This window comes from Glycine max, chromosome 1 (assembly GCF_000004515.6).
Source record: "Glycine max cultivar Williams 82 chromosome 1, Glycine_max_v4.0, whole genome shotgun sequence".
NCBI lineage: Eukaryota > Viridiplantae > Streptophyta > Magnoliopsida > Fabales > Fabaceae > Glycine > Glycine max.
The window spans coordinates 1070910-1084622 of NC_016088.4; the positions used below are offsets into that span (position 1 = coordinate 1070910).

A 13713-nucleotide genomic window follows, 5' to 3' on the forward strand; every position below is an offset into this window, starting at 1 on the left:
ATAAAATATATATATATATCGTTGATTATAGGTTCTTGATTTATTTGATTTTGGCAAGCAAGTCGTGCATCTTATCAGATTAAGAAACTCCCAATAATACTACATTTTTTTAGAATCCTTCTGTTACCTCTCATATAATGATTAAATCTTACATCAGGAAAAAAAACACTAAATTTTTCACTTGTTTTTTATTCGGCTTTTCCTGCTATATTCTATGATACTTAATATTATTTTATACAAATTCAGTCTCAGACAATTCAATAATCCTACTTTGGCAAAATCTTTCGATTACTGCATCAATTTTATTTTTTTCACTCTCCGTTCCCTACTATTGCTGCTAGAGTAAATGTTCCATAAAGTCTGAAGGCACGAGACCAATTAACAGCTCCACATGCAAAGAAAAAGCAAGCATGCAGCTATACACTACAAAGGTTCAGCTTTAAAGAACTCTACCAAAACCATCAATAACTTTCACTTAACATTTAAAATACATATAGGATCACAGAACACAAGCTGGCCAGCACGTTACATTTTTAACCCTTTTCAACAGCCAAATAATAATATATTTTTTTATGGACACTCATTCACTCTTGTCTGATAAAGGGAGAGGAGCTTATGTCTGTGCTGTAAAATGAATCCTCAGGTGGACCATAGAAATTCTCCTCCTTCTCTTCATCCCATTTCAGGATCTCTTTTATGTACTTGAATGCCTCATCAACAGTTACTCGGTCCCTTGCCCTGGCTTGTGCCACAAAGAGTTTTTTCCCTGTGAGGGATGCATAAAGGTCCTTGAATTTCATGGCAACATAGAAGTAGGCTTGATGGGCCAGTGATTGGTTATTATGGTGTGCACGAACTGGACAAAAATCGCTGAACCATTCACATGTATTTAGGGACACCCTGCTAATCTTTTCCTCAAAGATATCATACTTGTTAAGGACTAGCACCAAAGGGGTGTCTTTGAAGCAAGGGTGCCTCACCATCGTCTCGAAAAGCTCCTTGCTTTGTACCATCTTGTTTTGAACAAGTGTTCCACTGCCACTACTGTCTGGGGAAAGCGACAACTGATCGTAGTCGCTTAGGGAAACGCAAAAGACCACGGCTCGAACATCTTCGAACATTTCAACCCACTTACAGCCCTCATTTAGGCCCTTGGCATTCACCCTAATGAGTTGATACCTGAGACATCAAAGAAGGGTTTAGTCTGTGTTTCTCATTTCTGTTTCTCAGTGTGAGGTGGGGAGAAGGTGAGGATACTGACGATAACAACAATAAAGCCTTTTCCTATTCAGTGGAGTCAGCTACATAGATCAAACAATGTCAAAAGTAAACAAATTTTCTGACATCATTCTATATATCCCTCAGGATCTCATGATAAATAACATTACTAACTTTTGGTCTTTAACTGAGTTTAGTGACATCATGTAATTCATGTAGCCAATCTTGCCCAATGAGATAAGGCTTTGTTGTTGCTGTTATATTCAGAAAGAATGATTATAGCTTACTTGGTCAGTGGTGGCAGCTGAGCATCCAAGTTCTCCAAATAAGTATCAGACTTTGGGACACGGTCATCAAGAGAAAACTCCATGAAAGCCAAACCATTTCCCTGAGTAACCCCTTCTGCATATACTATGTCCCTTTCAGAAGGTTCGTATTCATTGCTAGATATCTCAACAGCCTGAAGGAAACAAGAGTACATTATCTAGCTATACATGACAATACCATAAAATTTCCTGAAGCTGAAATGGCAAAGCATCCTAGCAAAATAATAACCATTTTTCACATACAATATACTTAATTTATAACAGCGTCTATAAATGTGAATAATCAGAAAGAATAATGACTCAAAGAAAAGCACATAAAAAAGACCATCATTTTAAGAAGACTCCAGTGATGAGTAGGAAAAAAGTTGCTTGGTAAGGGTTGGAAACAAGTCAGAATATGTCCATTATTTTCCCTCCATTATAACCTTTCCATTTTTGCTCCTACCAAGCAAACCCAAGTACACGACTTAAAACCTCCATGTGTGCTACAATATTCCTTTCCAACAAATCCTAATAAAAAACAAGATGAATATTGCACTGAGATATAATGATATATAGGTGAAGGCACAATTAGCAAAGTGATAGCATAATTTGATATGCAGATAACATGTTGGGAATATTAACACCTCTGCTTATAACATAAAATTAGTAAAAGATGGTAGGAAAAAAATTGATGGCTAAGGGAAGATTTAGTAAATATCAGATGCCTGACAACTTTAACTGAACAAAAATACACATCTTCAAGGACAAAAGTTAAACAATTACCCGGCTTAAGAAGTACTCGGCAACATCTGGAAGAAAGTGAAGCTCATCTTTTCTTTTGAAGGTTTCTTGTATTGCAGGGTCCCTCCATACTTCTTCAACTAATGGTGCATATTCCCGCGTGGCTGCAGGGAAGAAGGCATCTAAATCCCCAGTGGCTATAATGTCCAGGAGCCAGTCAGAGAAATGTTTTAGCCTTGGGTTGAGGGAATAGATGCATTCACTAGTATTACTTGCTTCACCATTGCTACCTGAATAAATATCGAAATCAGGTTATATACTTGAAGCATTATGATGCCATTACAGGATTAACATAAAAGTTGGCCGTGGGATTTAACATTGACACATCTATAATTCAGAAACAGCACATTTGCAGCAGCTTAGTCATTTCTTAGATAAAACAGAAATCAACTCATGTTTCTATACATACATACATACATACATACATATATATATATATATATATATATATATATATATATATATATATATTTTTTTTTTTTTTTTTTTGTTACCTACCAAGAGACAGAAACTCAGCTTAGTATAATTTAATACCAGGAAAGTTACACAATCAGCAATAAAAAGAACCACAGATGTGTTAACCTTAATAAAATGCGACACTTTGCAGCTTATTTAGGAAAATAAATATTACAAGTCACAAAATTATCAATCATGCAACACATTTTCTGAACTAGCTCCTAAATTTATGGGATACTTAAAAAATTTAGACACAGGGTGAAGGTGGTATGTCATGTCCCATTCAATTAGCTATTCCACCCAAAATACTTTTAAAATTTAATGTCTTCACTAGCATTCAGCAAGCAAGGTTCTTGGTATTAGGGTAAATTTCGTTCATCCCCCCAAAATGCTGTGGCACTTAGTAAGTGCTTAAAATCATAGTAGTAGAATCCTATCAATTTTGAATTTTCTTTTTCATTATTAAAAAGTTTCCAACTAGGGGTTATCAGATATGGCATTGAAACAGAACTTGACAATTAGATAACAAAGAAAGAGTACTTGGAAATTGAAATTAAGAAAACAAAAGGTTCATACAGAATTTCAGCTGCTCAATTTACCTAGCTATCCTTTAATTCCCCCAATAGAATGCGTTATAAAAAATATAGCAAAATCAATGATGAAAATATCCAGGTTTCAACAGAAAAAACTAAAACTTAGAAATACTGTATCCTATCTTTCTAATGATCCAAGCCATGAAGAAGAGTATGTTCCTCCACCCATGCTCAGGGTTAGGGAGTCTGAGAAATACAGAGAAATTAACTGATTCAAGAACAAATGAAGTGTATAGGTGCTACTGGATGTAGTTGATGATAAGGTATTGAATGAACTTACAGTATTTTTTTCATACACTGTCTCCTGTTAGCCAAACAGTAAACACATGAAGTGGAAACTTGAAAACAAAATTACCATGGCATGAAATATTACCTGTTTCCATAGTTTGACCGGGAGAACCTTGTCCATTCATTCTAGAAACAGCCTCCTCTTCAAAGCGCTCTCTTCCATCAAGTAAAATACTAAGATATTTATACATGTTACTCTGGATCATCAATTTGACATCCTGAAGCTCTTCATCAGAAAATCTGTTCCCATACAAAAACTTGGCCTGCTCAACAATTGCAAGAGTGCCATAGAGGAGAATCAAGTTAGAAGAAAATCAGTCTTAAACACTAAGACACAAAAAATATTTTAATTCCATTAGTGTAAATGAAGAGACTACAAAAACTTCTACTCAGTTTCATATCAACTCCCACTCTTTCACCTCCCAATAAAATAATCAAAGAAAAGGGGAGAGAGGGAGAAGAGAGAAATAAAGAATATTAGAAGTAAAACAAAACAATGAAACATGAAATAACTTTTCATACATCTTTGCTACTTTTGATTTGAAACAACATAATTGCTTGTCTCGGAAGTATTTACCATAAACATACATCTAAATATTTGAAATAAAAGCCATACCTGCTTAAATATAGTGCTAGTGCCAGATCCTTGAATTCCAAGAAGAAGAAGCTTCTGAGTCTTTTTCTGTTCCAGATAATTAGGAACTGTGGTATAGTGACTAGTTTCATCCTTTTGCCCATGAGGCTGACCATGGGGAAAGGGTAGAGAGAATAAGGCACATACGAATCTTGTTGAGGCCTGTCAGGGAAAAAGTAAATATCTCTTTCAATGATATTCTACATGCTCATATGATGTAAGATGTTCCCACCAAGAAATACTCAGTCAGCAAATACCTTCTCCCAAATGTTTCCTCTGATATTATTTTGACCTTCCTCCTCATAACGACCATCGTCATAGACCCAAAAGTGTGTATCACGTGGACACTGCACATTTGCCAGCTGAAAATTCAAAGAAAGGTTATTATATTGATTTCAGTAATACCATAATCCCATGATATTATGATAATGATAATGATCATCCAAAGATTAAAAGGGATCATCATGCCACAATTATAGGCAGGTTGTAAAGGTTTTACTATTGTCCTTATGGATCATCCAGAGATGTTTTGCTATTATACTTTCTGAGTAATTATATAAGAATATTTTATCATTTCCAAAATTCTCCGAGCTTTGGGAAACAGCTGCAGCCTGTTGTTCATATATTGAAAAATCTGGTGGCACACCCAAGTCTTATATATGGTTGTATGGATAATATTTAAACAAGGATAAAAGCTTACCTTGAGTACCCTCAATTCAAGTTTTGTGATCTCTCGACCATTCATGTAAACCTCGGTGTTTCCATTACTAGCATCGAGGCTAAGTTTCCCAGTGAAATTCAAGTTTGAACTTATGATTCTGTCAGGTTTTTCCCCTTCCTATTAAATGAACAAGTACAAAAGTTAAATCCTGTCATCTGATTACAAATGGAAATATAGCATTTTGATAAGTTAACCTGATGAATTTGAAAATAAAACTTTTGATATGCTGGGAAAATGAATATAACCTCATGACAAGTTCACTTTGTACATTTGAAAATAAAATTTCCAACTTTCCATCCTATACCAAACGGAAAAATAATATTTTGTACAAGGAAAAATTAAAGCAGAAATATTCTCAGTAACAAAGCACAAACCATCACCTTTCCCCAGAGACCAGATTCTTTGTCATACCAATATCTACCAGGCTTCAGCTTACGTGGAGGTAAGGGACATCCAAGTAATTCTGCCATCTCTTCAGGCTTCAGGGGCAATCCATTGACAATCAACTGCTCTGGCCGAAGCTGATTAGCAGAACATTCTTTCTCTGCTTTCATAATTTGCTTGACTTCTAGAGGACTTAACAGTCGGGACAACACCCTTGAATATTTACCCAATTTCAGTCTCCTCGATTCATCAATTGGCTGACCAATGCATGTTACACATTTACGTCCTTCAGGCATTGATCCCATTGCCCTAAGCACACAGTTGCTGCAATACTTGGCATTACAAACTATGCAAGACTCCTTTGTTTCCCACTTCCCTTTTCCACACCTATAACAAACTCTTATTTTCTTTTTCTTCCTTTCTTTCAAAACTCCAACGTATTCCGAATAAACTGGCTTCACAACCTCCACCTCTTTCCTCTGACGTCTATCAACAGTATTAAAAGTGACAACCGGTGCTCTCTTCGCTTCATTACCTGGCTTAGGAGGATTGCTAGGAGGATTATGAACTGAAGCAGGCGAAGCCGAAGGTGACGCAGAAGAAAGATCTGGGTTCTGTAAGACAGAAACCACAGAATCTGAACTTCCTGACACCCTTGGACTTTGATTAGGAGAGCTCGTTACGCCAGCAATACGAGACACCGGTAGAGGGATTGGTTCAATCACCATATGGCCCCCATGAGTACTTGATCTTTGTGATCCAGAGAGTGGTTGAGCAGTGGGAATTGCTCTTGAGTTTGCGTCAAAGGGCTCAACTCTTGGTACATCATATGAAACTGGTGGACCAACATATTCCATTGCTATGGAGTAATCAAGATTAGAAGCATCAGCAGGTATGGAAGCACCAGGAGGAAGCATCTTCTTCACTAATTCCCTCCAGCTCTCTCCCCTATTTTGATCCATATTATTTGTAATCAAAAGCACCCCTTAAACTTCAAACTTTAAGTTCCTCAATCTTCACTCTTCAGCATCAGATTTAACTATAAGAACTTGTTGCTCTCTCTAAAACAACAAATTCCAATATACTTGTAACTAAATAGAAATCGACATATATCTTCAGGAAAAAAAAAGGAAGAAGAGGTTGAATTATGTTAAATATTAAGGGGTTTTAGGAGTTTTGGTTTTGCACAGAGAATCAGTCACAGCCATGGCCCATCAAGCAGCCGCAATCAAACGTTGAAACTTGAAAGCCTTCATAGTTGAATGGTTTTTTTTTACATTAGAAAAACGAAAAAAAAATACAAGTATGCTAAACAAAAATCAAATGAAATTAAAATAAACCAAATTCAACTCATGGTATCTAAGCATGACGACAGACAAAAACACAGAAACCCCATGAAAAAGTGAATTATATACAGTAAAAAATAGACAAAAACAAGAAACAAAACGTGTAAACCGTTCAACTTTATCAGCCTTGGATGTTAGAAAGATAAGAAGAGGGAAGAACGGGTCACAAGTGTTGGTTCTTCCGGTGTTGAAAATACTCTAGAGTCAAACCACTTGCTGCTAATAAATGCCACCCGAAGAAACCAACTTAGAAACAGACTCAAATGTTAGAATTTTCAAGCTAGAATAAATAATAAGACAAACCCAAAAAATAAAAAACATCACTTTCAACTTTATAGTGAGAGAAAGGAGGTGGGGGAGAGTTGAGAGAGAGAGAGAGAACGGGGACGATGAGAATGTACCTGAGAAAAGGGACAGAATGAAAGCGAATCCGATCTTAAAATCTAAGGTGCTCTTGCTTTTGAGCTCCAAGAGACAAAAGACAGAGCTTTCTCAAAAGCCACCACCACCATTGATGAAGGAAAAAAGAGAGAAAGGGAAAGGTTAGCTCAGAAAGTAACAAGTAGAAGAAGTAGTAGAAGAACAAGAACAAGATGAGGGTGAAAAATCAATGGGTCCCACTTACCACCCCCATTGCTAACTCTCAGTGTGTTTATGTTTTTTGATGTGTTATGCTATTTTATGGAATGATATCTCACCGTGTTTATGTTTTTGATCATGTGGTATGCTATCTTATGTAATGTTGTGATGTCTTCACTCAATGTTTATTTAATAATGTAATAAGGTTGATAAATAATTATAAATTATGATTCTTAATTATAATTAAAAATTTATTCTTTTCGTTTCAAATAAGATAATATGATATTTAAGGTTTTGATATAAATATTAAAAACTGTAATTAATTTATTGAATTTTAATTAAAATATTAAGTAATTTTTTAATATTTATTATCTCTTTAGTTAATAACTTACTTTTTTTTAAATATTATTCTCATTAAATATTGATTAAAAATAATCTTAAGAAAATTATTTAATACAATATTGGAGTAACTTTTAACTCTATTGAAACATATTTATTGACACTAAAACTCTTAAATAAATAAATTTTAATATTTGAAGGTATTAATCTTTAACTCTTTTGACTAGATTAGAAAATGTTCTTTCATTGAGATCTGAATGTTTATTTATGGTAAATGGATGCGTATCTCATATCTATACCAGGTGATTAATGATAGATTTTGAATATGTGATCTTTATATTATTATAATAATATTTTAATTAACTAAGTTGATAGATCAATTATGTTTAAAAATAATTAATATTATTATATATAACAACAAAATTTGTAATGTATATTTAATAAAAATTATAAATTTAATAAAAATTTATATATAAAAAAAATATATTATTATATCAAAATTAATTGTTACAAAATTAATTATATAAACTTATATATGCATTAAATATATATTAAAAAATTTAATCTTATAAGTATCTTTTAACATAATTGTCTTGTTATCTTTGTTAGTTAGAAAGTTGTGTTAATAATACAAAGATTCAAGACATGCATGGACCACTTATTTTAAATTATTTCCTAAAATATTTTTTTTAAGTTCAAATTTTAGTTCTTAATTTTTTATTTAACTGGTCAAATTTTTTAAATTTTTATTAAAAGTTTTAATTCCTAGACTTTGAATTTTTTATTTTAATCCTTCAAATCTCATTAAATAAATAAAAATAATGAATTTAAACTTTTGTTTAAGATTAAAAACTAAAATTTTTAAAAGTTTAAGGACTTGATTAATCAAACAAAAATTTAGAGATTAAAAATTAAATTTTAAAAAAATTTAGAAACTAAAATCTTAGTTGATCATATTTTATATTTAAGTCATCTAATTTTTGGAGTTGAGTTTGTTTCTAGAAATATAATGTAATATAAGTATATGTTTGAGAAATTGGTTGGAGTGGTTGAAAGAGAGGTTTTCAACCATTTGTTAGTTCAATTGGCCTTTGAGACCCCTCACAATAGATCTGAATTTAAACATATCCTAAAAGTGTGTTTAGATAAATGTTGATAAAATTTATTTTGTAAAATTTATTTTTGATTAAATTGATTGTGAAGTAATGTAATTTATGTTTAAATATTTTATTATAAAATCAAGTTAAGAGCAACGCAAAAATTACTCAAAATTATTTTAACTCAAAATCAGTTTTAAATTTTTCTCTAATCTCAAACCAAACATGTGATCATTTCCTTAATGTTAAAAACTCATTCTAAACTTATAATCAATTCCTTAACGCTAAATCAAACACTGCATATTTAAATATCCGTTGAAAACTTGTTCAACCAAGAAAGCACACATCTCCAAGCAAAAAAAAAGTAACTTTCTTGTTGTTTTTTGATAAAATTTTTATTAGTTATATGAAATGTTGCAGAACACAACCTAAGTTAAATTAAGATTTGGTTAAGAAAAATTAAGATGGGATTGATTTTAATTGAGGTGTTTATAATAAATAAATTATGATACTGCTCAATGCGAGAGTATTCTTTATTACATCTTCTATCCCTATCAATAAAAAAATATAATAGGATAATAATTACTTAAAACTGTTTTAATTTAAAGATAGAATACATACTATGATTTTAAAAGTAGCATTATGAGAGTGCAGATGATAATATCATTCTTGATTTTTTTCTTCATGTTTTTCACTGGAATGTAGAACATTTTAAATCATGGTATATATACGGTTTAATTGATTTATTAATACAAAACCTTATATGGAGAAATAAAACCTTAAATTAAAAAAAAAACATTGCAAAGAGTTTGGTTGCTTAAGTAGATATCTGTAACGAACGCGTTATAAAATGGTGAGTATGATTGCTTTTTACACTTCATTTATTGCCGTTTCAAACTTTCAATTCGTTGGCAAAATGTCAAGATTAAAGCATTTTCGCCACGTAACCTTTAAACCTTAGAGCAAAAAATGTTATAAATAATGTTTTTTTTATTAATACAAATGTTTCAAATACCATCTCAATCAATCGTAAAATGAATTAAAAAAAATGCCAATTTTAATCCTTCAAGTAGTTACATGAGATTCTTTTCTTTCTTATAGTCGTTTTAATATTTAGAGATATGATGATATTTCTCATAAGAAAATATTTTCCCAATTCCCGTCAAAAGGTTGGCATCATCCCTTACAATCAAATTATCAAGCTTAATATAATACACTCCAGAGTCCAGACATAATTGTAATTCAATATCAGTATAGTATAAAAAATGATTAATTGGAACATTTGCGGAATTTATAAAAAAATGGGCATTTAATTTTGTAAATTACATTGATTTTTTTCTATTTTGAATATTTATGTGACAACTATGTGCTTTTTCGAATATATTTTTAAAATAAAAACTGTATTGTACTGAATAAACTTAAATGTTAAATGCGTGTTTTTAAAAAAAGATAATAAAAAAGAGAAAAATATAATTATATACAATGTTAATTATTAAATAAACATAAGAAAGAAATTCTTTTTTTTTAGTTAGACGAAGAAAGCATAGTCAAACACCCAAAATGATTAAACTAAAGCTAACAACCCCATCCAAAAAGGACGATGATTGATTAGAGAAATATTGCACGCTTCAAAATTGAGGAACCTAAAAGAAAGGGTAGAACCTAGTATCCAAACTATGCCCATGCTTCGTAACAGTGCACACTATAGCTTCCCACACTGTAAAAGTGATGCCACTTTAATCTCCAAAGCAATAATCATATCTAACGCATGATTATTGATTTGCACCAACTAAGGATGCACAATTATGTTCATTTCAATGGCCCTCCGAAAGAATGTTAATGACAAACAAGAAGTTTGACTCCTCTTAAATTCTTTAATTTTAAAAAATATAGGACTCACTTGTTTTCTGTTTCTCTAAATATTATACAAGTACTTAAAGTGTAGAAGATCTTGATACAACGAATACTTGAACCTAATGCTTCGTATGATAATTCTAATACAAAAGGCATTAACAATGATAAGTTGATATTTTCATTTTTATTTTACCAAGTAAATTTTGTGCTCAAATACATTATTGTCCAAATTGAGATGTCAACTCACTACTAGAAATAATGGTTTTAACATCGCGCAATCTACGACGGTTCTAGGGAATCGATTTAATATATGGCACGGTGGCAATTTTGTAATTAGTAATACAAATTTTGTTTTTTACGTCGTAGATTTTAAGACGGTTACAAATAACCGATGTAGAATTGGTTGTAGTGGCAATGTTGTAATTACCACTAATTAAGACAACAACAGTTTTTCCCCTATGACCGTCGTTGTATACTTTAATTTACCCTAGCCTCTTCAGTTGTCTCTCCTCTCAGCCATTCTCTCGTGATATTCCTCATCGAAGCTCAACCTCAACCTCAACCTCATCCTCATTGAACCTCACGCACGTCAACCACATCGAACCTGACGCACCTGAACCTCATCGAAGCTGACGCACCTCAACCTCATCGAAGCTGAGTAGTTGACACACCTAAACGGTGTTCGGTTTTGTTAAAGTGAGGCACATCGAAGCGAACCATAGCTTGTGTTCCTCGAACGGTGGGCTTCGATCAACCCTAGCCTCGTTGAACTGGTAATGTCGTCAACCCTAGCCTCCTCCTATTTCCCGTTTAATTTAGTTCTATTAATTGTGGCTAATAGAAGAGTAATGTGTGTTCAAGGTTCGTTTTCAATTAATGTTTTGTTATATTGCTAATATTTCTATTTTGAGAGAGATGTAAGCAAGGGTGTGAGGGAGGAGAGGGGCGACACTGGACAATGTTTCCCCTTGTCAGGATTAGTGCTGGTTTTACAACAAAAGAACTCGTAACTTCTTTTGTCTTTTTTCACTCTAATTAAACATACTTTTTGCCCATTAAAATTTACTCCCTTAAATTTCACCCATTGTTAGGCTGTGGTCAAATGCACCCTAAATCACAATGTAAGAAAAATGGGGCCTTAGGTTATAAAATTAAGCATGTTTATGTTTGCTTCCCTTCTTGTTTGTAGTAGTTAACTAGTTATTTCATGACTTTTGAAGAGTTCTTTACTGGTGGCAGGTAAGTGAGGCGGAGAAGTGGGGCTATTCCTCTGACCGGAAGAAAATGCATGTTTACTTCTTTGGAACCCAACAAATGTAAGTATTCAAAGCAATGTTTCATTTGATTGGTCAAATGTTGGTAGTATGGTTGTTGTGTGAATTGATTTGTATAGCATAACACAACTTTAGAAATGAAGTTTACATGTTCAAATTTGTATAGCAATTCCCCTCGACGTTATTTACCAAATAAAACTGTTTTTAATAATGACTTTTTTGTGTACTTGTTTTTCAAATCGTCTCAATTAATCACACTTAAAAAAATAACATTGAGAAGTACTTCGAAGTTAGTTAATTGGTAGATTAGGTAGATGGTTAGTTACTAATAATAAGTTCTATAAATTGAACATGTATATTACACATTGTTTTATTTCTTTCTCATTTTGCTTACAAATTGAAATATGCAATTAATCAAGTACGAAAAACAAAGTCCCCGGCAACGGCGCCAAAAACTTGTTGACTCATTGGCAAGTGTACCAAATCGTGACAAGTAGTAAAGTTCTCGGAAGTCCGAGTGTCGAATCCACAGGGACTTTGTTTGTACTTAGATTAATGCAAATCCAATTTAAAAGCAAGAGATAAGAATTTAAAATAAAAGATAAAGAAAGATAGAAGATAAAGTAAAGAAAAGATAAGATATTTAAAGATAAACTTAGAAGAGAAAAGAAAAGATAAGATAAAAGAATTAAAGATAAAATTAAAAGATAAAGAAAAAGATAAAAGATAAAAAAAAGATTTAGATAAAAGATAAATTCAAGATAAAATAGTGTTAGGAACTGACTTGCCTTATCTGCCTAGGATGTATGAGTTTATGATTTTTTCTTTATCAATTCAGGTGATTTTATCCCACCCACATCTATTCATTTACTTGCCCCTGATGCCTCACGATGACAAACCTATTTTACCTATCTATCCCCCAAATGCCTTTGCAAAGACTCAATAGATAAAATGCATGAAGTTCTAATTCTAGATGTTTGCTTTGACGCATGGGCATAATGCAATCACTCTATGCCTAGCAATGATTTTATTATGATATCTTTTCTTCTTGTTCTATTAGAAGTTATCCTCTCCCGAGCGTCTAACCCCTAAAACTAATGCATGCATATCTTCTTTAAATCTTATTTAGAAGTTACCCTCTCCCGAGCATCTAACCCCTAACAGAATATAAAGATGAGTATGCAAGGTAAAAACAGAAAAGAAAATAGGAAAGAAAAACCTGGTATTGCATTGATAAATAGTGAAGAGTACATCATACATCACATTGGCTTCTAGGCCTGCCAGACCCTAACTAAGGGTTTAGCCACTCATGGCCATTGAGGGCTTTACAATGAGAAAGGGGTGAAAGAAAGAAAGGGAATAAATGAAACCCCTAGGAGAGGGGGTTCTGTCGTGGTGTCCTCTGTCCCTTGGACTGGCTCTCTATTTATAGCTGTTGAAGTGGGTTTTGGGCCTTCGTAGGCGCGCTCAGCGCGACACCCCCTCGCTCAGCGCGTGTAGATCGCGCGCTTAGCGTGCATGTTGCAGGCTTAGCGCGCGCTTCTGTTAGATCGCGGGCTTAGCGCGTAACGCGCGCTCAGCGCGCGTATTGGACTGGGCTTGCTTCAGATTTTCTTCTTTTCTTCAATTTTTCTAGCCTTTTTGCTTGTTACACCTCCAGTTTTTATATCTGCAGCCAAAATTCAACAAAACATCAATTCTTTAATATTTAAGCGCAAATAACTGCTAAATAATTATTTTTAAAGACAATTTTGCCTTATTTTCTATCATCAAAATACAATTATTTAGCAGTTATCAGCAACTATAAAAATAATGCATTGC

General features: G+C 33.0%; 1 protein-coding gene across 4 annotated transcripts; it reads right to left on the reverse strand.

The window, feature by feature from the left end:
* Positions 1 to 438: 438 nt before the first annotated feature.
* Positions 439 to 7438, reverse strand: LOC100794534 (extra-large guanine nucleotide-binding protein 3). 4 transcript variants are annotated; one of them, XM_041018329.1, is made up of 9 exons: positions 7151 to 7438; positions 5400 to 6424; positions 4999 to 5136; positions 4556 to 4660; positions 4281 to 4460; positions 3750 to 3927; positions 2310 to 2557; positions 1506 to 1678; positions 439 to 1179 (listed from the first exon to the last, which is right to left on the reverse strand). In XM_041018329.1, exons 2-9 carry the CDS (start codon positions 6363 to 6365, stop codon positions 585 to 587), a joined length of 2583 nt encoding a protein of 860 aa, XP_040874263.1. In that variant the 5' UTR covers positions 6366 to 6424; positions 7151 to 7438; the 3' UTR covers positions 439 to 584. The 4 variants fall into 4 exon arrangements, with proteins under 4 accessions (XP_040874263.1, XP_003516883.1, XP_006572944.1 ...); XM_003516835.5 differs by having other exon boundaries at positions 5400 to 6464; positions 7151 to 7437; XM_006572881.4 differs by having other exon boundaries at positions 5400 to 6653; positions 7151 to 7437.
* Between the last annotated feature and the right edge of the window lie 6275 nt (positions 7439 to 13713).